This window comes from Chanodichthys erythropterus, chromosome 15 (genome assembly GCF_024489055.1).
Source record: "Chanodichthys erythropterus isolate Z2021 chromosome 15, ASM2448905v1, whole genome shotgun sequence".
NCBI classification, from domain to species: domain Eukaryota; kingdom Metazoa; phylum Chordata; class Actinopteri; order Cypriniformes; family Xenocyprididae; genus Chanodichthys; species Chanodichthys erythropterus.
The window spans coordinates 9,840,801-9,865,026 of record NC_090235.1 but is presented as its reverse complement, the minus strand read 5'-3'; the positions used below and the strand labels follow the sequence as shown (position 1 = coordinate 9,865,026).

Below are 24,226 nucleotides of genomic sequence, written 5' to 3'. Positions count from 1 at the left end.
ACTGCATTTAGGCCTGTATACAGCACCTACTAGGGTCACATAATTCGGCAGTCTCTGAGGGCCTTAAATATTCTCCAACATTTAAGTCATGTACAGTGAAAATAGAATAACGAGAAAACTCCAAGCTCGATTAAATAACACACTCAATCTGGAAGTTGAACCGGAAGTGCTGGCGCCTGCTGCTCCTCTTCGCAGTGTTATGGGAATTGTCTTTTAATTCTACACTTATCTTTATTACCTTTTTTTCAACTTTCTATCTATATTTGTTTTTCATTCATTCATTCATTCCTACAACAGGTCCACTTATAATTCACTAATAATTGTGTAGATTAGGCCCATTCATATTTACACATATGCACAGGTGAACTTCTCACAAAAAAATTCTCGCATCTCAAGATAACTCAGCTTTGCTAACTGTTTACTGTGATGAAATATACTGTAAAAACAACATCTATGAATGCTGAATTTTATATATAAAATATATGTTTTTAAAATTTCAGCTTAACATGTTTATAAGGCCACCTAGAGCGTATGAATTTTATGTACAAATCAAACTGATGAGCCTGAATTATGGTTGTGAATGTAAGAATCACACTCAAAAATATAGTGTACACAATAAAACAGATACAATAATTTATTCATTAAAAGTACAGAAACAATAATGTCTTCATTCAGATGCTGTAATCAGTTAACCACAGATGTTAACCAAGCAGCTACAACAAACAATTCTCATTCTTTGAGTAAGAACACATATATTTTTTATGTTTTTTTCATGAAGCATTATTTTCATTAAGTATTTCATAGGATGTAAATTCATTTATTGTAATTGTAGTGTTGTAGTCAAGAACACCTAATCTGAGACCAAGCCGAGAAAAAGAACAATGTGTGTTGAGACCAACATGAGACCTAGATATTGAGGGGTTGAGACCAAAACAAGACCGAGGCAGAGCAGAGTCAAGACCAGCACTCCTTAAATTCATAAAGATCCACATTACCGCCTGAGAAACGTCTTTTTTATTTTTTAAATCATTAACAACAAAATTCATCTTTGCACTGCAGAGATGGTACAGAAAATGCATCTGAATTGGTAAATTACAAATGCATAAATAATTTTGAGAATAATATTTAAAAATAATGTTTTACTGAATGTTTGTATAAAAGCAATATCATGTTTGCAATTATGCTGAAATTTGTGAAAAAAGCTTTGTGATATTGCTTAGTTATATCACGCTATAATATAAAAATACAGATTGTAGTTTTTTGCAACAATATCTTGAATTTTGTGAGCATTTGTATTAATTTGTGACATTTTTTACACAGTCCCTTGTAAAGTTTTGAACCAGCACAATATATATAAATCAAATTAGAAATAAGTTATTGATTGCATATTAAGCAGTAAGTTTTACATCTAATCACATTAACAATGTTAATAAATAAATCAGACAATGCACTGGCAATTTAGTTATATCCCAGCAGTTGTGGTCTTGACTCGTCTTGAAACAAAATCCTTTTAGTCTTTTTAGTCAAAGGGTGCTTTCACACTTCACCTGAGCATTTGTTTTGTAACCTGGTGCATTTTCTCCCTTGGCTTGGTTTGTTTAGGCATATGTGAACACGACAGTCACGCTTGGATCTGCACCAAAACAAATGCTCCGAGACCTCCAGAACGAGGTTATCCCAGCCTGATTGCAAACTAACTCTGCGAATATTGCCTTGTGAAAGCAAACCGAACCAAGAAGGCAACATTGTAACAAATTAAGTCCCTGTTTTGGAACAATGCAAACAGGTGTGAAAAGGCCCCAAGAATGTAGTCGAGACTGAGGCAAGACCAAGACCTTCAAAAAATGGTCTCAAGAGTGGTCTCGAGTACTACAACTCTGCATAAATGTCAGATGTGATGATCAGTGGAGTTGAGTTTTTACCTCCATCATTAGGTTCTGGGCTAAAAAATGGATAGAGTTTCCCAGTGAAATACTGACCAGTGAAAGAGTAGATATGAGAGCTGGACTCCACATCATAAAAGGAGACCAGACCCTCCTCATAATCCACAAACATACTGACCCGCTGCGCCTTCACTCTCAGAGACAGAGAAACAGGAGGACTACTGAAGGCTTTATATTCATTCCCATTCCTCAGAGCCACAGTCCAGAATCCATCACTGGGACTCAGTGTGATCAAACCCTTCCTGTTACTGTATTCTCTGGCCACTCCTAAAGTCCATTTAGTCTTTCCCTTCACCTGCACCTCAAAATAAAATCTCCCTGATGAGAATCCCTCTTTTCCCAGGACATTTACACACGTATCAAATCTCTTTGGATTGTCTGGGAGTTTCTGTCTAATGTTTCTACAGCTCACTTGTTTTCCATCATCAGACAGAATGAGAGCAGGATGAGCTGTATCAGGATCCAGAGTCACATCCACTGAGAAAACAGAGAATATGAATCACAACTTAATACAGACATTTTAATATTTAATCAGTGTTTAATCATCCTGTAGGTCAGTAATGAAGCTGTGAGTATATGAATGTAATCTAGTGTAGTTCAGACACACACTGTACCTTCATACTGCTGCATCCTCTTCAGATCTGTGGAGACACATGACAATAAAACATCATCAGATCTTAAGGTTGTATTTAAAAAATTGATTTTGAACAACATCATGTTTTATCTGATAAATGTGTGTTTTTTTAGCACTGTTAATCTGTTTTCCTTGAGCTATTGACATATAAGAGGTCATCATTCTTTAAGAATATCCTATAAGTTTCAGAACTAAAAACTTCCTTGTTAGTCCAATAAAAGCTTTTATTGACACCAGACCCAGCAAACGACAGGTTTTTCAAAGCGGGGATCTATGACGTCAAAGGGCAGCAAGCACTGCCTCCACAGAAGAAGATCAATCCCTACTTCATCATTGCCAGTTTAGCCCCTTTAAATTTTGTTTTTGGGGTGTACTTGAATATGCTTTCATGCATCTTTGTTCAAAAAACACTTATTTTTCACATATTTTCCATTATTACAGCACATCTCTCCCCAGTCTAGCATAAACGAGTCATTTGACTTCCTGCACTGTAAAAAATGACCGTTATTTAACAGTAAAAGACTGTAAAAATGCTGCGGTGAAAAACTGTCAACTGGTTTACAGAATGTTTCCGTACTGTATACGGTAAATAACTGTAATAGATCTAACGGTACATTTAATGTAATTTTACGGTAAAATATTGTTAAATTCACAGTTTTGGGAAGTGAAAAATAACAATTCATTGTAAAATTTACAGTGAAAAACCGTAAATTGACATTGCCACAATTCCCTGCGTGACACTTCACATTTGATATATTTTCGTTGAAATAACTCTGTTTCTTCTTAGTTTTTCTCATTTTTTTCTAATCAGTTATGTACATTAGGGTTTTATGTTACATCTAATGTTGTTAAATTAATGTTTATTGCATTTTTAAAATGTCATGCATGTTACCATGATGGTGTTTAGTGTGTGTGTGAATGACACTGCATGCACCTTCTATGTTAGTGTTGTCCTCCTCAGCTTGTGGAAAATCTGCTTGTAATGAACTTTGATTCATCACGTGACTCTTATCACCACTGTGTTTGGTGACTGTCAGTGTATTATAAAGATACAAAACAGATATTAGTACTTCATTAGGTTGGTAAATTAACATTATATCAGTTAATGAAATATGTTATTTTACCGTAAATTTAACAGATTTTTTTTTTTTTTCGTTGCTACTGTATTTTTTACGGTAAAATTCTGGCAACCACAGCTGCCGGTTTTTTACCATAAATTTTACTGGGATTTTTTTTTACAGTGTGTTTCGATGAAGTTCCTCTTTCCGAAATACAAAATGTGCTGTGATTTGTAACGTTTAGCACATATTCAGGAAATGTCCCGCCACTTACCATATAAGCAAGCTTTACTCAGATGTAAATATTAAGGATGGCGTCAATTTCAAACCAATTCAAGCCTGACTCCGACTTAAGAATGTTAAACAAGAGGATCACCCTGAATGGATTTAATGCACAGAATTTGCAAGGACTTTCAGAATGGAATGTATTTTTTGTAATTTTCTTATACATTTTAAATGTGATGTTATACACCATTTAATCATGATATTTGATGGAGAACTGTGGTAATGCCATGTATACTTGCTTACCTAAGGTTTCTATGGCGAAATTACAATAGATACAAAATGCACCAGCCACAGTACTAATGAAATTAAAAAGGAGAGAGCATATTACATTGGTTTTAATGGAATTACTTTGGTTACCAGTTCATCAAAGTATTGATTTTTAACACACACAGATTTCTATAACATGTTAATTTTGAGTACCCATAAAATAGTAGTGCATCCTTCATATCTCCGAAAAAAGAGTCACAAGCACAAGCAGCTTTTGCATAGAGATCGTCTGCAAGCTCCGACATCATTATAAATAAAAAAGAGAACAAACATGTCTGTGTTGCTTACATTACATGCACTTGTGAGGCGATAGCCAACAATACACAGACATTTGATGCAGTTTTACTCAGCGCCCGCAATCTGAAAATCCAGCATCAAACTGGGACTTGTTTACAATTACATTTATCACCGAAATTCTGGGAACAAACAAACATACATGCACAACTCCATTGCTACCCCAGGAAAAAAATTCCATCCACTGTTCCCTTAACTCTGGGCTCTTTGGGAAGCTGAAAAAGGTTATCTTTCCCTCACAACCAAAAACACACATCTTCTGTGACATTGTTGAAAAATCTCTCGGGGCTTCTGAAACCAAAAGCAGCACGTTGATGCTCTTGTTCTCGCTCTGGTTCATGTGTGTGCACGCTTATCAGGGAGAAATACCCATACAAGCAATTCTGCCCTTTATTACATGATCCAGGGCCATACATACTATCCGAAACATATCTGGAACCAGAAGTAGTGTATTTGGCACAGAAATACTCCATCATCCAACTTGTGTTTTGAATCTTTGGCCATGTTTAGCAAGAGAATGCAACTCTTAAACCGTGTAAATAAGTCAGAATGCATTAAATCATTTGACAATGATCAATGCAGAAAGCATTAGACCCCCCTCCCCCCTGTAAGGTTCTTTATTGGTTTATAAAACACTGCATAATCTGGCACCTTTATACATTTCAGACTGTCTGTCGAGATATGTTGCAAATCGTAGTTTAAGATCCTCTAGTGCTAATCTTCTGACACATTATACAGTAAATACTAAATGGTCTGGTGGTATCAGATCTATTCCGCCAAGTCCAAATATATCTACATTGTCATATCCATTACCATACTAAACACTCCGAGAGTTGTCATGACAGAACTTGCTTTTATGACATGCTTCACCTCTTTGTTGCGTATTCTCGGGGGCAGGGTTTATGTAAATTTTAGGGTTAGTGATGTCACTAACCCAGGAAGAAGCTCATTGTAGTCCCTATCAGCCGTTTGTTGTGGTCCTTAAACAGAGTATTCTTTAAAAGAAAATATCTCCCTTTGCACTGAACTTTGAGGGTTGTAACTTGTTGTTTATGCTCTACCATTGTTTATGCTCTAACAGCAACATTACACACTAGCTAAAGTTAAAAAAAAGTGAAATTGCAATGAACCACCCCTTTAAATCTTATAAACAACTGATTTGTATAGCCTACAATTGCATTTCAGGACGTAGGCCTAGTGCTTTTTTTGCTCCTCTCTGGAGTACATTTTCTTGCTAACTATAGTTTTTGAGCATTGAATGGATTTTCTCAGGTAAATGTTACATTACATTATTTACAAGCTGTCTTATCTGCTGTTGAAACACTGATTGAGCAATTAACCCTCTACCGCACGCATTATGATAAATTTATAAAAAAAAATATTTGACTCTTTTTCTTTTCTTAGAATGGCTTAACTTGAAGTGCTGTAAAAAAAAATTTGGAAAAAAATATTATTTTAAGGTACTTTATGATATGTTGCCATATGGCAACAACGCGCAATAGTGGAAATAACTTAAAATAAGTGTAAGTGTATATAGTTAATATTTTTCCTCAGAAATGTTGTTTGTATTGAATAAATTGGTGCTATTATAAGCTTTAGCAGTAAATATAAACAACACCTTATACTTATTTCCCAACATCTTGTGCTTTTATTTATGGAATTTATTATTTTGCTGAATAATGCTTTATATTCTTTGAATTTCATTATGTTTTTCATGAATATTATTTAAATTGCAAATGTAGACAGTTAAAATCAAATCTAATACTGTTCATCATGTATCATAAAACATTTACATAAAACCAAAAATATTGTAGTTCATGAAAATTCAACATTACGCAATCTTATGAGAGGAAGGTTATGAACATGAACCCCCCATAATCCTTGAAACTTCACCTTTTTTCTGTATGAAAGTTCAAAAAGCATTTTTTTTTTCAGAGGTGAGACACATGTACACATCACATTTGGTGCACTTCACCCTAACAATACACTTACATCCAGACTTTTTGAGACACAATGGTAGGCCAGTGGTTGATCTGGGCCAGTATACTGGCTGTAGTGGCAGGTCTCCGATGTTGATTTAATCCATAATATAAATGCCATGGCAGTCCTTAACATACGACTAACAGACTGCAGCTGGCCTTTGCTAGCTATCTAACCTATTATAATAATGCCATTCCATTATTGCGCAGTGTTGCCATATGGCAACACAGACATTTTATCGATTTACCAAAAACTAATTTCATAATTTTTTTTTTTGAGTGGTGAATATGTTATCATAACTTACCTGAGATTATGTTAACAATTTTTTTGTGAATGTGACATGGGCGGGTCCTTGTTTGTTACTGACGTTTTAATTTGCTTTCAGCAACTACATACAAAAGACGGCAGTCTGTCAGAAAATCGTGCCACAGAAAAAAATAGCACATCATTGGCTAAATTAAGGTCTTCTCTTACCAACAAAAAAACCGAGAATGTTCTGTTAAAGAGACGGTGGCAAGGAAATGAACACAAATTGTATGTTGCCATATGGCAACACTATGCGGTAGAGGGTTAATAAATTTCAGTAAGTTATACTGGTTCTTTCAACATACCCTCTGATGATCGTTAATGTTACGTGCCGCTTTAACTGAGCCTGAGTCACATCCACACTCCACATGAACTTTTAGTTTGTTTGTTCTAGTTTCCCGCCACAATAAGTCACCATGGACACTAATCACATTCATCACAGCAGTTTGTCATTTGAGTTAATTCTTCAGTGTATATAAGTTGTACTTGTTTATGTTCAGTTCATTGTTGGGTATCGTTTGTGTCTACGTTGGTGTATGTTCCTGTCTGGATTCTGTATTCTCCTGTTGGATTATCAAGTAAAGACTTGTTTAACTCTTATCTTCCTCGTCGTGTGTTTGATACACCAGCAGTACTCTAACAGAATACTCGACCTAAAAAGTAAAGCGACGTGTTTATCTGTAAGATTTTCTTTTTGTTTTCGTGTTCAGTGTTTTTTATTTTGTTCCATGTTTTCACCCTTGCCTTTCACCATGGAACCACCTGTGAGACTTATGTGCCTTGAGCAGGGAGAAAACTCCCTCGAGAGACATTTATTACTGTTTTTGGATCTCGCCCATCAGACCACCTTCCTGGACCACTGCCTGTGCATGTTCTTGTACGTCGGACTCAACGCCGCCACCCGTGTACAGCTGTCCAGGGAGGGCCCTCGAGGGAGCTTTGCATCCTATGTGGAGTGGGTGTTGGCAACCTGCGGATCTGCATTCACCGCTGCGGTTGCCACCAGCCCCACTTCCCATCCAGTGTCCAGCCAGAACCACCCAGACGGCGAGGATAAATGACCTAAGCCCATCGCAGGTAGTACGACGGAGACCACCATGATTGAACCGCCCACGCATACAAAAGCAATTGGGGGGGTCACATCGCCAAGGAGCCCGAGCAGCATACGCCTGACCAGGTGTGTGAGCCGACCGAGCCATCCATCACCGAGGGAGTGTTGGTGGATTTTGAGGGTTCGGAAGTGAGACCCACCAACCCCCCCGCTACTGAGAGTGAGTTTGCTGAGACACTGCTGGACTCAAGGTGTGGTGAGGACACACTTCTAGCCCCAGTACTGTTGCCTGTACAGCTGGTCCTGCCCAATGTGCCTCTCCCACCATCTCTCCAATCTACTAGGGTCACTCCATTGCTTTTGGATTTTTGCATGGAACTCCAGCCTGTTTCCCAGTCTCCAGCCATCAGTGCCACCCTGTCACCTCCGTCTCCCTTCAGTCCCTTGGTACCACCTCCTCTCAGTAGCATGGCACCATCTCTGGCCTGCCAGGATCCATTTCCTCCTCGGCACGAGGAGCCTGAAGCTCCGCCTCGAGCCTCGGAAGGTATCGAGCTGCCTCGTTCTGTTTCTCTGACTCCTGCGACTGCGCTCCTTCCGCCCTCGACCTTGGAGTGGACCATCTGCCTTTCGACCTCAGAGTGGACCATCGACCTTTCGACCTCAGAGTAGACCATCAGCCTTTCAACCAAGCTGGACTCTCTCAGCACGCCGGCTCCACCTGGGTCAGACATTGCATCGCCTCCGCTGCGGACTTACAGACCGTCCGCTGCTCTCTGGTCCACCACCCCTTTCCACTACGGCTTGCTCCGCCCTACCTCAGGCTCCGTCTCCACCCTTGGTCGCTCCAATGCATCCTCAGACCTCCGGATCCTCTCCTCGATCTCGGGAGGTCGTCACTGCGGCTCTGTCGTGGCCTTCACCATCTCTCCACCACCTCAGCTCGTCGACTGCGCAGTGGGCTCCATCCTCGCTGTCGTTGACTGCAGTCTTCCCCATGGCAGTCCTCATCAATGCTCTGCCATGGCTCCTCCCTCCATCGATGCCGCCATTGGGCACTACTGGCGTTCTGTTACATCCACACTCCACATGAACTTTCAGTTTGTTTGTTTTCATCTGTCACATGTTCCTTTGTTCTAGTTTCCACCACAATCAGTGACCATGGACACTAATCACATTTACAACAGTTTGGGAACGCAAGCACAATGGTCAGGCGAGGTATGGTCCAGTCAGAAATCTGGGCTTAAGAGGAACAGAGGCATTTGTCCAGAGCAGTGGAACGAGCATCCCAGGGAGCATGACAAAATGGGATCTGCCTAAGCGTAGGATAACATGGGCAGAATTGTGGAGATTGGAGCCATACCGCATCTCCTTCCTGCTGCGCTCTATGTATGACACCCTTCCTTCACCATCTCATCTGCACACATGGGGGCTGAGAGATGACCCGTACTGCAAGCTTTGCGGTCAAATGGGGACACTGGCACATATAAGGTCAGGGTGTAAAATGTTGTTAACCCAAAGACACTATAGGTGGCGCCACTACAAGGTACTCTTGTCCCTCGCTGACACAATAGAGCAAGAGAGGTGCAAGAAGAGGCCAAGTGGCACAGGTGAGGGGAAAACTATCACCTTCATCAAGGAGGGATCTAGGAAAGAAGGAGGCTGCAGTTCCCAGAAGTGGTCCACACAGCTCTTCGCCCAGATACCGTTCTATGGTCAGACAAAGATCGTAAAATCATCCTAGTTGAACTGACCGTGCCACTGAAGGAGGGCTGTGAGGAGGCAAATGAGAGAAAAGCCTTGAAATATCAGCTGCTAATCCAAGGGGTGGCAGGCATGGCTGTTCCCTGTGGAAATAGCTTGTAGAGGCTTTCCTGCTAAATCAGCATGGTGGTTGCTGTCAGCTTTAGGCATGGATGAGAGGGGCAAGAATCATGCGACTCATAGGATGGGACAGGAGGCTGAACAAGCTTTATTCTGGATATGGAGTAAGAGAGAGGAAGAAAGCTGGAAGCCAGGAGCAGATGGGCAGTGATTTGGCCACCACTGCCAACTCACCAACTGGAGAGTGTTGTGGTTAAGGGCCGAAACATTCAAGGAAGGTTGGGTAGCACCTGATGACATCTGCTGCTGGCAGAAAGCTACGGTTATGTAAACTGATAATCGAAGAAAGCACCCAACCGGTGTATTCACAATGCATTCATCACAGCTGTTTGTCATTTGAGTTAATTCTTCAGTGTATATAAGTTATATGTTTATGTTCAGTTCATTGTCGGGTATCGTTTGTGTCTACGTTGGTGTATGTTCCTTTCTGGATTCTGTATTTTCCTGTTGGATTATCAAGTAAAGACTTGTTTAACTCTTATCTTCCTCATCCTGCATTTGATACACCAGCAGTACTGTAACAGGCTGCAGCAATGTAACGCCATTTTAAGACTGCCAAAATGGTATTTATTGTTTGAATTTTCCTAATTAAACATACAAAATTTGAAGGCTGAGACTTTATTTCATTTAAAAAGTAACCTGCTCTGTTTTGTCTGTGCGTTGTCAGTGTCCTCTTTGCTCCGCAATGTTTTTTTCACTGTGTGATAATATGGATGTGAGGTGATAGAGTCTGAGAAGAGTCTCATGCTGAATGCGTGATAGTTGTCAGTCCTGATAAAAAGATGATAAATATATGAATCTGTGTGGTGTATTTGATATTGTCGTACCAGTTAGTGTGAGTTTCTCCTGTAGAGTGTCCTGCAGTCGAGTCAGAGCTCTCCTCAGAGTCTCCAGACTCTCATCAGTCTTCACACTGATCTCAGACCAGTTCCTGCTGTTTCTAGTGGTACCCAGGGATGAGTAAATCTACAGCAGGAGAGAGGAGAAATCCTTCAAGATGGGGATTTTTATGGTGTCACATATAGGTGCTGGTCATATAATTAGAATATCATCAAAAAGTTGATTTATTTCACTAATTCCATTCAAAAAGTGAAACTTGTATATTATATTCATTCATTACACACAGACTGATATATTTCAAATGTTTTTTTCTTTTAATTTTGGATGATTATAACTGACAACTAAGGAAAAATCCCAAATTCAGTATCTCAGTATCATCAGACGTATGCAAGACATGTGTTTCAGCTGTCGCATTCCTTGTGTCAAGCCACTCTTGAACAACAGACAGCGTCAAGCGTCTCGCCTGGGCTACAGACTGATCGACTCCATGCCACTCCGCATTGCTGCAGTAATTCAGGCAAAAGGAGCCCCAACTAAGTATTGAGTGCTGTACATGCTCAGACTTTTCCTGTTCATACTTTTCAGTTGGCCAAGAGTTCTAAAAATCCTTTCTTTGTATTGGTCTTAAAGGGATAGTTCACCCAAAAATGAAAATTTGATGTTTATCAGCTTACCCCCAGTGCATCCAAGATGTAGGTGACATTTTTTCTTCAGTCGATCACAAATGATGATTTTTAACTGCAACCGCTGCCCTCTGTCATTCAAATCATTGCAGTAGATGGGAACTTCATCTATAAGAGTGAATAAACCTTGCTTAGACAAATCCAAATGAAACCCTGTGGCTCGTGACGACACATTAATGTCCTAAGACACGAAACGATCGGTTTGTGCGAGAAACCGAACAGTATTTATATCATTTTTTACCTCTAATACACCACTATGTCCAACTCCATTCAGCTTCCGGATAGTGAGGTCAGATCGCGCTCTGACAACGGAAGTGATGTCTCGCGCTCATTGAAGTATATGGGCGAGACATCACTTCCGTCTTCAGAACGCGTGTTTTGACCTCACTAGCAGGAAGCTGAACGGAGTTGGACATAGTGGTGTATTAGAGGTAAAAATGATATAAATACTGTTCGGTTTCTCGCACAAACCGATCGTTTCGTGTCTTAGGACATTAATGTGTCGTCACGAGCCGCAGGGTTTAATTTGGATTTGTCTAAGCAAGGTTTATTCACTCTTATAGATGAAGTTCCCATCTACTGCAATGATTTGAATGACAGACGGCAGCGGTTGCAGTTAAAAATCATCATTTGTGATCGACTGAAGAAAAAATGTCACCTACATCTTGGATGCACTGGGGGTAAGCTGATAAACATCAAATTTTCATTTTTGGGTGAACTATCCCTTTAAGTAATATTGTAATTTTCTGAGATACTGAATTTGGGATTTTCCTTAGTTGTCAGTTATAATCATCAAAATTAAAAGAAATAAACATTTGAAATATATCAGTCTGTGTGTAATGAATGAATATAATACACAAGTTTCACTTTTTGAATGGATTTAATGAAATAAATAAACTTTTTGATGATATTCTATGATCAGCACCTGTACTGAATTAACATTGATCAGAGAGATGTTGACTGACCTGTAGGAGGTGGAGGTGATCTTCAGTGTTTGAGAACAGCTTCAGTTCAGTGTTTCTCATGTTTAGCTCAATGATCTCCTGCTCCAGCTCTTCAATGAGCACTTCCTCCTGTTTCTCTGTTGCTTTCTGCTGCTGCTCCATCTTCATCAGCAGTTCAGTCTGACATCTCTCAATGGAGCGGATGAGATCAGTGAAGAGCTCGACACGGGCTGCTTTCTCCTTCTCTGTGTTTCTCTGCTCAACCAGGACAATCAACTAATTATTAGTGGTGTTTAATAAGACAATAATCAATGGTTGTCTACTATTGTTCTGCTATAGTGTTTTAATGGGTTTATTTTGGTGGATCCAAAATGGTCCATATTAATATTCATGCATTTTATAAATATTTATGCTAATGGTTTATGGCTTATGATTTATCAGTTTTACTTTTGATTTCGTATATTTATGTACTTCTACTTTATATATATTAATTCTTATCATATTTTCAAGTATTTACTTGTTATTGTACCCTTATGGTTATTCTTATTTTATATTTAAGAGTATGCATGCTTGTTATATTCAATTGTTCTTCAAGTGTTCCGGTGTGACAGGTCACGCTGACACGTTTGTGGTTAGATACTGGACACCTGCCAAGTACTGCAGAAGTGATGTTTTTCAGAATTAGTGCTCATTTGAATCCGATCAAAATATGTCTGTTATTATTTCTGCTGACATTTGATAGTATAAGATTTGTAAAATTCCCTAAGGGTCAAAACACCTTTTCTATCTATTTTTGGCATCTGACCAGTTTATGATATAATGGGTAAAACCATGTAACCTTTTCTCATTAGAACAAAAACATTAGTTTGAGTGGGTTGGGAATTTCCCTATATGCTTATGGTATAATATGGACTGAGGTCGCTGATAATTTAGCTTTTTCCCTCCTTTGCTCTCCTTGGCTTCTGCTTCTTCTCTCTTATTTTCAAATGTTTTAATTCCTTTTGATCTTCATCTATTAGACACAATACTCTGGATTTTACAATACTCTAAATGTATCATTAAATATTGACTATTGCTTTATGATGGTTATTTTACCTTTTGGTTTTATTAAAAGTTTTCATTATCGATTAAAGTGTGCGTGTGAGGCTAAATTTTATTGTAATGAATAAATCATTTTTCATCATAACGTTAACACAGCCTGGATCTCATTTTCCCAAGTTTATGCATCAGTTTACATAATTTATAACTTAATTCTTCACCGACTGCACTGAATTATTCTTCAAACGATGTGTCTTGTTGAGGAGAAATGTCACATGCTGTTCACTAACTTGCATTATGGATTCAATATTGACAGTTTTGTATATTTTTGCATTGCCGGCAAAAACAGTTCCAACTTCCAAACAAAACTGCAGCCGAAACAATTGTTGGACATGTCTGAGCAACACATACAGTAGTTGTGTTCCCATGTTTGTTTGGTTCTTTTGTTTAAACAAGTCGTTCGTTACCAGATCAATTAAAGGATTAGTTCACTTTCAAATTAAAATTTCCTGATAATTTACTCATCCAAGATGTCCATGTCCTTCTCTCTTCAGTCGAAAAGAAATTAAGGTTTTTGATGAAAACATTCCAGGATTTTTCTCCATACAGTGGAATTCAATGGCCTCCAAATGGTTGAAGGTCAAAATTAGCTTCATTGCAGTATTCTACACAATCCCAGACGAGGAATAAGGGTCCTATCCAGAGAAACCATCACTCATTTTCTAAAAATAAAAATAAAATTACATACGATTAAACCATAGATGCTCATCTTGAACTATCTCTCTTCTTCTTCTCCTGTATTTGAATTCCAGCAGTGTAGACACTGCTAAGTATATTACTGCCCTCCACAGGTCAAAGTTTGAACTAATTGTTATATACTTGCACTAGCATATTGTATATGACAATTTAGTTCAAACTTTGACCTGTGGAGGGCAGTAATACACTTAGCAGTGTCTACACTGCCAGAATTCAAATACAGGAGAAGAAGAAGAGAGCTAGTTCAAAATGAGCATCTACGGTTAAAATGTATAAAATGTAATTTTTTTTTTTTTGGAAAATGAGCGATGGTTTCTCTAGATAAGACCCTTATTTCTCATCTGGGATCGTGCAGAACGCTTGAAGCTGCACTGAATTGATGAATGATTTTAATTTTGACCTTCAACCACTTCGAGGCCACTGAAGTCCACTGTAAAGAGAAAAATCCTGGAATTTTTTCATTAAAAACCGTAATTTCTTTTCGACTGAAGAGAGAAGGACATGGACATCTTGGCTGACATGGGGGTAAGTAAATTATCAGGAAATTTTAATTTGAAAGTGAACTAATCCTTTAAGATTGATTCTCAAACAGACAATCACTTGTCAACACCTAATGGTGTATCTAGCCTGCAGAAAAAGTCACTGTAAAATCTTCACCACTAAAACACAGAAAAGCATAGTGATGCAAACAGTAAAAGGTCCCTTGAACTAACTGATGTAATAAATAGTATTACATCATTTAACTCACTTGTCTGACTTTTGCTGAGTGTCTGATGTCTTGAATCTTTTTGATTCTTTCCTGGATCATCTGCTGCACATCTTTCTGTTTATTCATCAGTCTAGTCTACAGAGAGAGAACAATACAGACACATTTATCATAACAGAGATTTAGGCCCTGGCCTAAATGGCACCCTACACGTGGTCTTCCTACGAGACCACACTTTTATGACGTAATGCCGCTTTGACTATCAAAAAGAAAGGCTTGTTCGAGATGCATCGGTGATGCGCAGATCATTCGACTTATGACATCAATGTACCATGAGAGCGATTCCATATGCGGCCATATGCTTTTCAAAAGGCTATTGTGGTACTTGATGTCATACACCTGTAAGACTTGATTTTCCTGCTATACAAAAACTGAGATCAGTGCCCTGCAATAAAGCAATAAAACTCCTCTGGAGAGAAGGTCTCAAATAAATAGCAAAGGACAACGCCTTGCCCTAAACTGTCCTCACATGTGGAATTATGAAGAAGATTGAAAACTAAGGAGAATTCTGTTCTCTTTTTGTGAAAACCCACTCCTCTCCCCACAAAACAGTTGTTGGTGTAGTAAAAATTTACAACCTGTGTTCTGGTCTGTGTATATAAGGTAAAGTGCAAAGCAGTCAAGCGGGATCTTCTGTAGCCAGAGACCCCCATGCGGTGATTAAAAACACTAATCCACCACTGTGTGTATATGCATTTCAGTTGATGTTATTCATTTATTATTTCTGAATTGGCTTCTAATTGTCCAACTAATTGGCATGATATATTTTTACTTGACAAATAAAATGTTATATTTTATTTACTCTTGGATTCTTCTGAAATCATTATGACCAATAGATTATTGGAGTCCATATTTCCGCAAATCTGCATCAGGATAGATTCAAACTAAAGGAGAACATAGGCACATCTGTCACAGATCCCTTGTTTCCCTGGACTCTATTTCCCATCATCCTCCTGTTTCATCACCTGCACTCACTTCCCTCGTCAGCGCCTCATCATCACGGATCACCTGCACCTGGACTCTATTATCTGCACTCCCTTTATAATGCACTCACTCCCTGCACTCCTTGTCCGTTCGCTTCTCCACCTCAAGCCCCTTCATCCTGCACTCCACCTCGGCCCTCTGCCCCATTACCTCCACCTTGGCTCCAACCTCCCTCATCTCCACCATGGCCCATCAGTCCACTAGCTTCACCAGCCTCCATCCTTCCTCCAGTCAAGCATTGGTCCCTCATCAGCCCACCCTCACCTCAGGACTACACTCCTCCATTTTCACTCTGTCACTTCGTCCCTCTGTTCGCTTGGCTTCTTCACTCCCTCCTGCTTTTCCTTTGTCATCTGTCGTCTTGGTTCCGCAGCGGCCTTCTGGAACCCTGCCTACACCTCGGTCGGCGAAGCCGTCGGTGTCGCCATGGTGCTACGGACCTGCGGCATCGCTTGGACTCCAGGCCTTTTCGGCAGGCCGCTGCACCTGACCCGCCATGGCTGCCCGCTGCACTTGACCCGCCATGGCTGCCTTTAGCCCCTGACCCGCCATGGCTGTTTTTGGACCCGCCCTGGAGACCTCCTCTCCAGTCTGCTCCTCCTCCTGTTCCAGCATGAGGTCTCCAGGGCGCCCGCCTCCCTCCCGGTTGTTCCATCTACAGCGCGAGGACGCGCCTACCGGGAGGGGGGGGTAATGTCACAGATCCCTTATTTCCCTGGACTCTATCCGTATCTGCCTCGTCTCTCGACCTGCATACCGTAACAACATCATGGGACCTTTTGATTTTTGTCTATCAACTGGCTTAGCAAGTATGTGGCGGTTCGACTCAAATGCATTAGTAAACTCTGCACCCTCTGACTAAGATCAGAACTGCCGAGTTTGTGTCATGAGATCCACGCAAACCCTGGGGTGTGTGACTCTAAGTGGTATGGGTCTGTAATGAGCAAAATAAAATATGGGATACCCAGAATAATCAATCTCAATCTAAATTAATACATAACCAATGATTCATTTCTAATTGGAAACACAACCTAAGAGTAATAATCATTTGAAATTGGAGTCAGATTAAACGAGTGAAATTAAGTGAACTTCACTGGGGAGCTGAAAAGACATACACGCATTAACCTTCGCCCAGGCCGACGGATTCCGTTTTTGGGCTGACGGGGGGGTTGCTTATACACCAATCGGTCTGCACAGCACCGATGCATCTTGAACAAGCCTGAAGTCTGCATCCGAACTAGCACGAGTAGGGGTATGCTGAAACGTAGGGGGCGTGCAGGAAGGTTTCTCATTGGTGAAAAGAGTGATGAACAACAACTTTTTATACACGATAAAAGCTTGTGGTTTCTTGGTTTGATCGATTATAAATTAGCCATTTCATAGCCCTTCCCTATGAAGAAAATCACTTTACACTGTTAGCCCGGATAAGTTGAATTTACTTAAAAAATTTGAGGAAACTGGTTGCCCTAAAAAAATTAAGTAATGATTAAGTAATGTGAACTTAATAATTCAAGTTCATTTAACTTAAAATGTTTTGTAATATTAATTACTTTGTAGTTATTACAACTAGTATATTTAAGTTCAATGTACTAAGCAAGTTAACTTGCCACCAATCAAAATTCATCCATGCCTCCCATCATGCATTGCTGCATGAATAAATTATGAGCTGAATTGTCTTAGTAATTTTCTTTATTCTCACTATTTAAATTTTGCTGTTTTTCTGTGACTTTTTAGCAGCTTGTTTTCTAATGTTCAGAGTTGATCTGTTTATCAGAACATGTTGCTTGTCACCGTCGTTGAGATTCACAGGCTGATTCTTGATGTCTGTATGTGCCTAAAATATATATATATTTTTTTTTTGTGATAAGAACAACTTAAAAAAAAAAAAAATTGTATTATAAAAGTTGATCCTCCGCTGTAGAATCACAGTGCTTCTGTAATCAATAATGTAAATCTAACTCAGAGATTGGACCCTAAATGAGTTCAGTGATTAAGATCAAATAATGATTATGTGAAAACATAACCAACATCACCTGATCATCTTTTAACTTGGCTTGTCTGGTTGGTTTTATTGCAGTTAAAACTGACCAAACAAAATCTAATATTAAAAAGTTAAGGGTCAAGAGCTCAACTAAAACAAACCCTGACCCTCGATGATGGTAACTTAAAAATTGTGATTTTCTCCTTTGGTGAAAAACTATAAAAAGGTAAATGTTAGGAAAAAAATGTCTGTAGAACAGCCAAAACAAATGTTCCAACTGCTCATCAACAGCTCCTTCAATTCACACACACCACAACAAAATGGCGTCATTACCTGCCACAAACCAGTGTGAAGGAGGCGTGGTCAGGAGAAAAACTTCATAATTTAAGTGCATTTAACTTACATTTATTAACACATTCAAATACACCCACAAATTAGTAGAATTTACTTATATTTTATAAGTAATGCAACCAAACTTAAATATTTTAAGTATATTGTAATTATATTTTTAAGTAAATATAAAATCCGGGCTAAGAGTGTATGCCCTACATCTGCATTTCATGCCACCCTGTAATGTCATGTGCAAACTAACTATGATAAAGACCTTTCGGCATGCCCATTACCCCAAGCTCCAGGCTGCTATCCCTGTCTCACAAAAGAGCGCATCAAGGGCGTATATCGACCGCAAAGGGGGTGCCCGTAAGCACCCTTCTGAAACATAAAATATGTTACACCATACTGTCTCATGGACTTAAGGAACACATGCCCATCATGGCAGCCATGTTAAGTCCACAGGAATATAAGTGCATATGAAGTGTGCCATTTAGGTCAGGGCCTACTGCCTTCTAAAGAAATTTTACTTTTTTGTTTCACAAAATAAAGAAATGTGATTCCTCATGATGTGAACCCTTTAAAGTTAGTTTAGTTAGTAACTTTTACCTGCTTCTCTTCACTCTCCTCTTCTATAGGAACAGTGTTGTGGTTCTTGTGGTCTTTCACAATGCACATCGAACACACACACGTCTGATCATCTCTACAGAACAGCTCCAGAGGTTTCTCATGTTTCTGACATATATAGTCCTCAAGATTATTCACAGGATTGATCAGTTTGTGTTTCTTTAAACCTGCCAATGTCAAATGACGCTGCAGGTGAGTTCCACAGTAAGAGCTCTGACACACCAGACACGACTTCAGGGCTTTCAGCTTTCTTTCCTCACAGATGTCACACAGAACTTCAGTTTTTTTCTCTGGACTGTTCTTTTTATGGTAATCTGTGATCTCTCGGAGTGTGATATTAATCTCGAGATCAGGTCTGTGCTTGAATGTTTTTTTACAATATGGACAGTTGCAGGTCTGGCTGTTGTCCCAGTGTTTATTCAGACAGGTCTTGCAGAAGTTGTGTTCACATGGAGTGGTGACTGGATCAGTGAACACATCCAGACATATCGAGCACTGAAACACATCAGTCAGTGGACTACTGGAGGATGGTATATCTGGAAAGAGAAATTAAGAAGATAAATCACCTGCTTTGCTAGTCTAAAGTCTGGACATACTTGAAATAAACACTGAATTTAATAATGTTGGGAATAAACAAACAAATAAATAGATGATGGATTGATGAATAAGAAATATTGATTTAAACTGAAATTATTTAATCCATTACTGTACATTCCTGAACTATATATTTCAAAATATTACTGTATGAGAAGAGTGAAAGTCATTCGTCTGGTGACTGACTTACATGGTGGTTCATATATTATACTCTGTCTCCTGGTTTTTCTTTCATTTGTTGATTTTGGTAAAGTTCCTGCCATTGTTTTTTAATTCTCTTCAAGCCTTGTCAAGAAAAAAAAAACATTGTATTTCAGATTAATTATGACCAATGATTTGCTCCTTGTAATATTGAGTGTTTATTTGGTCGCTGTTTTAAATGAAACTTCCAAAGTCAGATTTTGGGTTACTTATTCTTATTATTTAACACTATATTTATTTTATATGATTAAGTCAAAGTCAAAGTTTATTTATAAAGCACTTTTTAAAAGCCAGTGTTTACCAAATTGCTATACACACACAAACACTCAACAACACAAAGAAGACAATAAGACTCAATAAAAACATTAAAAAGCAGCTCTCACAAATCATCAAATGCCAGAATGAAGTTTTTAGGCAAGATTTAAATACAGCAAGTGTTTGAGCCTGTCTAATGTAGAGGGACAAACTATTCCAGAGCTTCAGGGCTGCCGCTACAAATGCTTGGTCTTCAACTTTACCCCTGGGGCAACTAAAAGCAAATGGCCAGCAGACCTAAGTGATATTTAGGTGCTAAACTATTAAGAGATTTAAAAACAAATACCAACATCTTAAAATGAATCCTAAAATGGACAGGTAACCAGTGAGGAGAGGCGACAATGGGGGTGATGTGTTCCCGCTTTTGTGTACCCGTCAGCAGGCTAGCTGCTGCATTCTGGGCCATCTGCAGTCTGGAGAGAGAGGCCTAGCCATGTAGCATAAGTTACCAACCAATCCACCTTCATAAGCCCGAAAAACCAGAGTTTGCTCAAACTACAGGTGCATCTCAATAAATTACTATGTCGTGGAAAAGCTGTGTATTAAATAAATTCAGTGCACACAGACTGAAGTAGTTTAAGTCTTTGGTTCTTTTAATTGTGATGATTTTGACTCAGATTTAACAAAAACCCACCAATTCACTATCTCAATAAATTAGAATACTTCATAAGATCAATAAGAAAAGGATATTTTAAAGGTGCCCTCGAATTAAAAATTGTATTTATCTTGGCATAGTTGAATAACAAGAGTTCAGCACATGGAAATGACATACAGTGAGTCTCAAACTCCAGTGTTTCCTCCTTCTTATATAAATCTTATTTGTTTAAAAGACCTCCGAAGAACAGGCGAATCTCAACATAACACCGACTGTTACGTAACAGACTGGATCATTAATATGTACGCCCCCAATATTTGCATATGCCAGCCCATGTTCCCAACATTATGAAAGGCATTAGACAAGGGCAGCCAGTATTAATGTCTGGGTCTGTGCACAGCTGAATCATCAGACTAGGTAAGCAAGCAAGGACAATAGTGAAAAATGGCAGATGGAGCAATAATAACTGACATGATCCATGATATCATGATATTTTTAGTGATATTTGTAAATTGTCTTTCTAAATGTTTCGTTAGCATTCTTACTGTATTCACGGAGACAAGAGCCGTCGCTATTTTCATTTTTAAACACTCGCAGTCTGTATAATTCATAAACACAACTTCATTCTTTATAAATCACTCCAACAGTGTAGCATTAGCCGTTAGCCACAGATCACACCCTCAAATTCATTCTGAATCAAATGTAAACAATATAACAGTATACATGTAACACGGTTCGTAAATGTGGGAAGAAGGAGGCGGGAACCGGCGAACTTTCAACAAAAGTTTAATTCAAAATAAACAAAGAACAAAACAAAAGTACCCTCGCGGACGTCTAAAACATAACATAAAGTCCAGGGCTGGTCCTCTCTCGTCCTTCATTGTAGTCGCTCCTCCTTTTATGCCTCCGGAGCTCCTCCGTGAGAGACTCGATGCCGGCACGCCTCGCAGGTGACGCTCATTATCACTCGCGTCACCGGCCTCGCGCCGTTCCCTCACGGCTCTCGCCCGCCCTGCTCGTCACAATACAATACTCACATAATCCGACACATACATGTAGTATGCATGGCGAACACTTTGTAAAGATCCATTTGAGGGTTATATTAGCTGTATAAACTTTTTTATGCACTGTTCAAGGCAAGTGCGAGCTCCGTGGGCGGAGAGCACGAGATTTAAAGGGGCCGGAAATGGATAAAAAAGTCGAAGGGAAAGAAATATTACAGCCTCAATCTTATCAATAAAAAAGATTTCGGCAGAAGGCTCTAAACATTTTTCATTTGAAGAAGACGGTTCATGTTTGCTGCAGGAGAATGTGTAAAATATAAGTCTAGAAAAGCTTTAAACATGTAAATGATCTATAATCCATGTGGTGAGTGTAGTATGTGTCCAAATATATGTGTGGAGCCACAAACTAAGTTAAAAGACTCCACAAGATTTAAAAAAGCTTTATCCAAAGGCTTGGCGGGACAGGACACATAGATATTAAAATCCCCAGTAATTAAGACCTGATGATTACCATGCTATTATAATTACCATATAATTTTAAAGTATGTAGCACATGGTGTTTATTTTTATGTGAATGTGATTTTCAGCTTCAGTTTAGCAGGTTTGTGTTCAGTCTGTCTGCAGCTCATTTACTTCATGTTGCTTTAGTCTTTATGTCATGTGACAAAATGACAGAAACACCATACTTTGTGTTACAGCCAATAAAATGACACACTTTAAATTCTGAAACCATTTCAGTGCAGTAAACAACTAAAGTAGTTGAGTATTTGACATGCTTAAACCTAGTTCTGTTCAACTTGTTCTTGTCTGACACAAACCGTACTGAACCAGACCACTTCCATTAGAAACCTGTCCAGCTCATAACCTCGCTAAACAATCCTTTGACCTGCCAGCTGTTTAAATGAAAGTACAAAGTACAAGTGATATAATTTCCAAAAAAAAAACATATATATATATATATATATATATATATATATATATATATATACTGTTAATACATACCATTTCACACGCTTAAAACTGATTCAGTTCAACTCATTCCAGTTCAACATAAACTCTACTAAACCAGATCACTTCCATTAGAAACCTGTTCAGCTCAATCTCTCTTATATTTCTATCATTACCTGTGAGGATCAGATGTGTCCACAAGACTCTTTGAATGGCTCAGTAAATATTCTGTTGTTTAAAGAGGTTGATCGTTTCAGGCGTCCATATTGTTGTTGATCAAGTTAGTTTAACTTTCTCTGAATCTCTCTGAACTACAGTAAGGTCATAGTCCAATATATCAATTATCAGTTTCCAGAACAAAGTCTGCCAATAAAATCATCTGTGTGGGAAAATAGATTGACATATTGCGGCTTATATCTTATACAGATATGTGGATCCACAAACTATCCTTGAAACTTCTAAGACCAGGACATTTCAAAGGTTAAGACAGTGGGCCTTCCCTTTTACAGTATCTGTCTGCACTTTTAATCTTATGCACACCCAAGCGTCACTCCTCACAAGCTGGTCTTTTGGCAGTCCCACGGACACGGCTGCGTTCTGTAGGGCATAGGGCCTTCTCATCCTACGCTCCTAGGCTTTGGAATGCACTCCCTCCTCACATCAGAGATGCACAGAATTTAAATATTTTTAAATCATATTTAAAAACTCTTTTTTAGGGTAGCTTTTACTTGATTGTCTTGATTTTTATATGTGTATATATATATATATATATATATATATATATATATATATATATATATATATATATATATATATGTGTGTGTGTGTGTGTAGGTATAACTTGTATTGCTTTGTGTGTGTTGTATTCCCATTTGCTTGTTTTATGTAAAGCGCCTTGAGAAGCTACTTTAAAGGTGCTATATAAAAATAAAGTTATTATTTTTGTATTATTATTATTACAGAACTGTTTTGCTTGTGGGGAAAGTGGGGAAAAATGGCAGTAAGCAATTGTTCATGTTACAGTGCCAGGGAAAAAATGGCATTATATTTGGAATACATTCTAGAGATTAAGAGTGTAAGTAGAGATTTAGGAACACATTCAAAATATGCAAATTACCATTTTTATATTTATATTTATATATTCTTGCATTACACATACAAAAAAAAAAAAAAAAAAAAAAAAAAAAAAAATATATATATAAGTAAGTAATTTCCAAAAGTTTCCAGTAGAGGCCGTCCTTCTCTCACAATGACTGCTGATATGAGTGTTATTTGTGTCATGTGTACTGCGATCGCACCTAGTGATTCTTACAAGATTCTTGCTTTTTTTTTTCCTTTTCTTTTGACAATTTTATCATAATTTTTACTTTTAATAAAGAAGTTATTGTTAGTTTAGCACACACACAAATGTAATCTAATTTGCATTTTAATATCCATTAAGTTGTTTTTTGTTTTTGTTTTTTGCATCAAAGAAATTAAGATTTTTTTAATATTTTGAATGTTTTTTTCCCCCTGTAAAGTTGAATACACTAGATGTGATGGTTAGGATTTGTTGATTCAGGTTAATCCATAGGCAGCCATTAATTAGGGCCCAATTCCCAAAGACGTGGAGAAAACTTGGTCCATACATTAAACATATGTATGAAACTCGGTACACATATAGAGCTCATCAGGACAAACAACTTCTGCACTCATAGTCATAAGCTCTGCCCGACAGGAAGTCAGCTATTATGGGTTGTTTGAAAAACGCATGCTCTGGAATTTGATACACTTCTCATAGGTGATTCATCTGATCATCACCAAACTCGGGCAACGTGAAGCCAAGATATTGAGGATGCTAAATTGCGGACAGATTTTTGATATCTTGAATGGTTTGGCCATGGCAAGGCAACAAATTTATGGCAAAAAAAGGGAAACA

At 38.6% G+C, this 24,226-nt stretch overlaps 1 protein-coding gene across 3 annotated transcripts; it reads right to left on the bottom strand.

Annotated features, from left to right (window-relative positions):
* Window positions 1-812: 812 nt before the first annotated feature.
* LOC137002046 (E3 ubiquitin-protein ligase TRIM39-like) lies at window positions 813-22,605 on the bottom strand. 3 transcript variants are annotated; one of them, XM_067361488.1, is made up of 9 exons: window positions 22,485-22,605; window positions 19,436-19,530; window positions 18,634-19,187; window positions 14,712-14,807; window positions 12,191-12,424; window positions 10,530-10,668; window positions 3,512-3,607; window positions 2,558-2,584; window positions 813-2,420 (listed from the first exon to the last, which is right to left on the bottom strand). In XM_067361488.1, exons 2-9 carry the CDS (start codon window positions 19,506-19,508, stop codon window positions 1,870-1,872), a joined length of 1,770 nt encoding a protein of 589 aa, XP_067217589.1. In that variant the 5' UTR covers window positions 19,509-19,530; window positions 22,485-22,605; the 3' UTR covers window positions 813-1,869. The 3 variants fall into 3 exon arrangements, with proteins under 3 accessions (XP_067217589.1, XP_067217590.1, XP_067217592.1); XM_067361489.1 differs by lacking the exon at window positions 22,485-22,605 and adding an exon at window positions 21,179-21,228; XM_067361491.1 differs by lacking the exon at window positions 3,512-3,607.
* Window positions 22,606-24,226: the final 1,621 nt, after the last annotated feature.

Bases quoted from the DNA above. Each gene is read 5' to 3' on its own strand.
- LOC137002046 (XM_067361488.1), bottom strand. From the start codon at position 19,508: ATGGCAGGAACTTTACCAAAATCAACAAATGAAAGAAAAACCAGGAGA. The intron at 12,425-14,711 runs GTGAGTTAAATG...CTGGTTGAGCAG, and splicing joins ACTCAGCAAAAGTCAGACAA to AGAAACACAGAGAAGGAGAA. The intron at 2,585-3,511 runs GTGCATGCAGTG...GTGTCTCCACAG, and splicing joins GGACAACACTAACATAGAAG to ATCTGAAGAGGATGCAGCAG.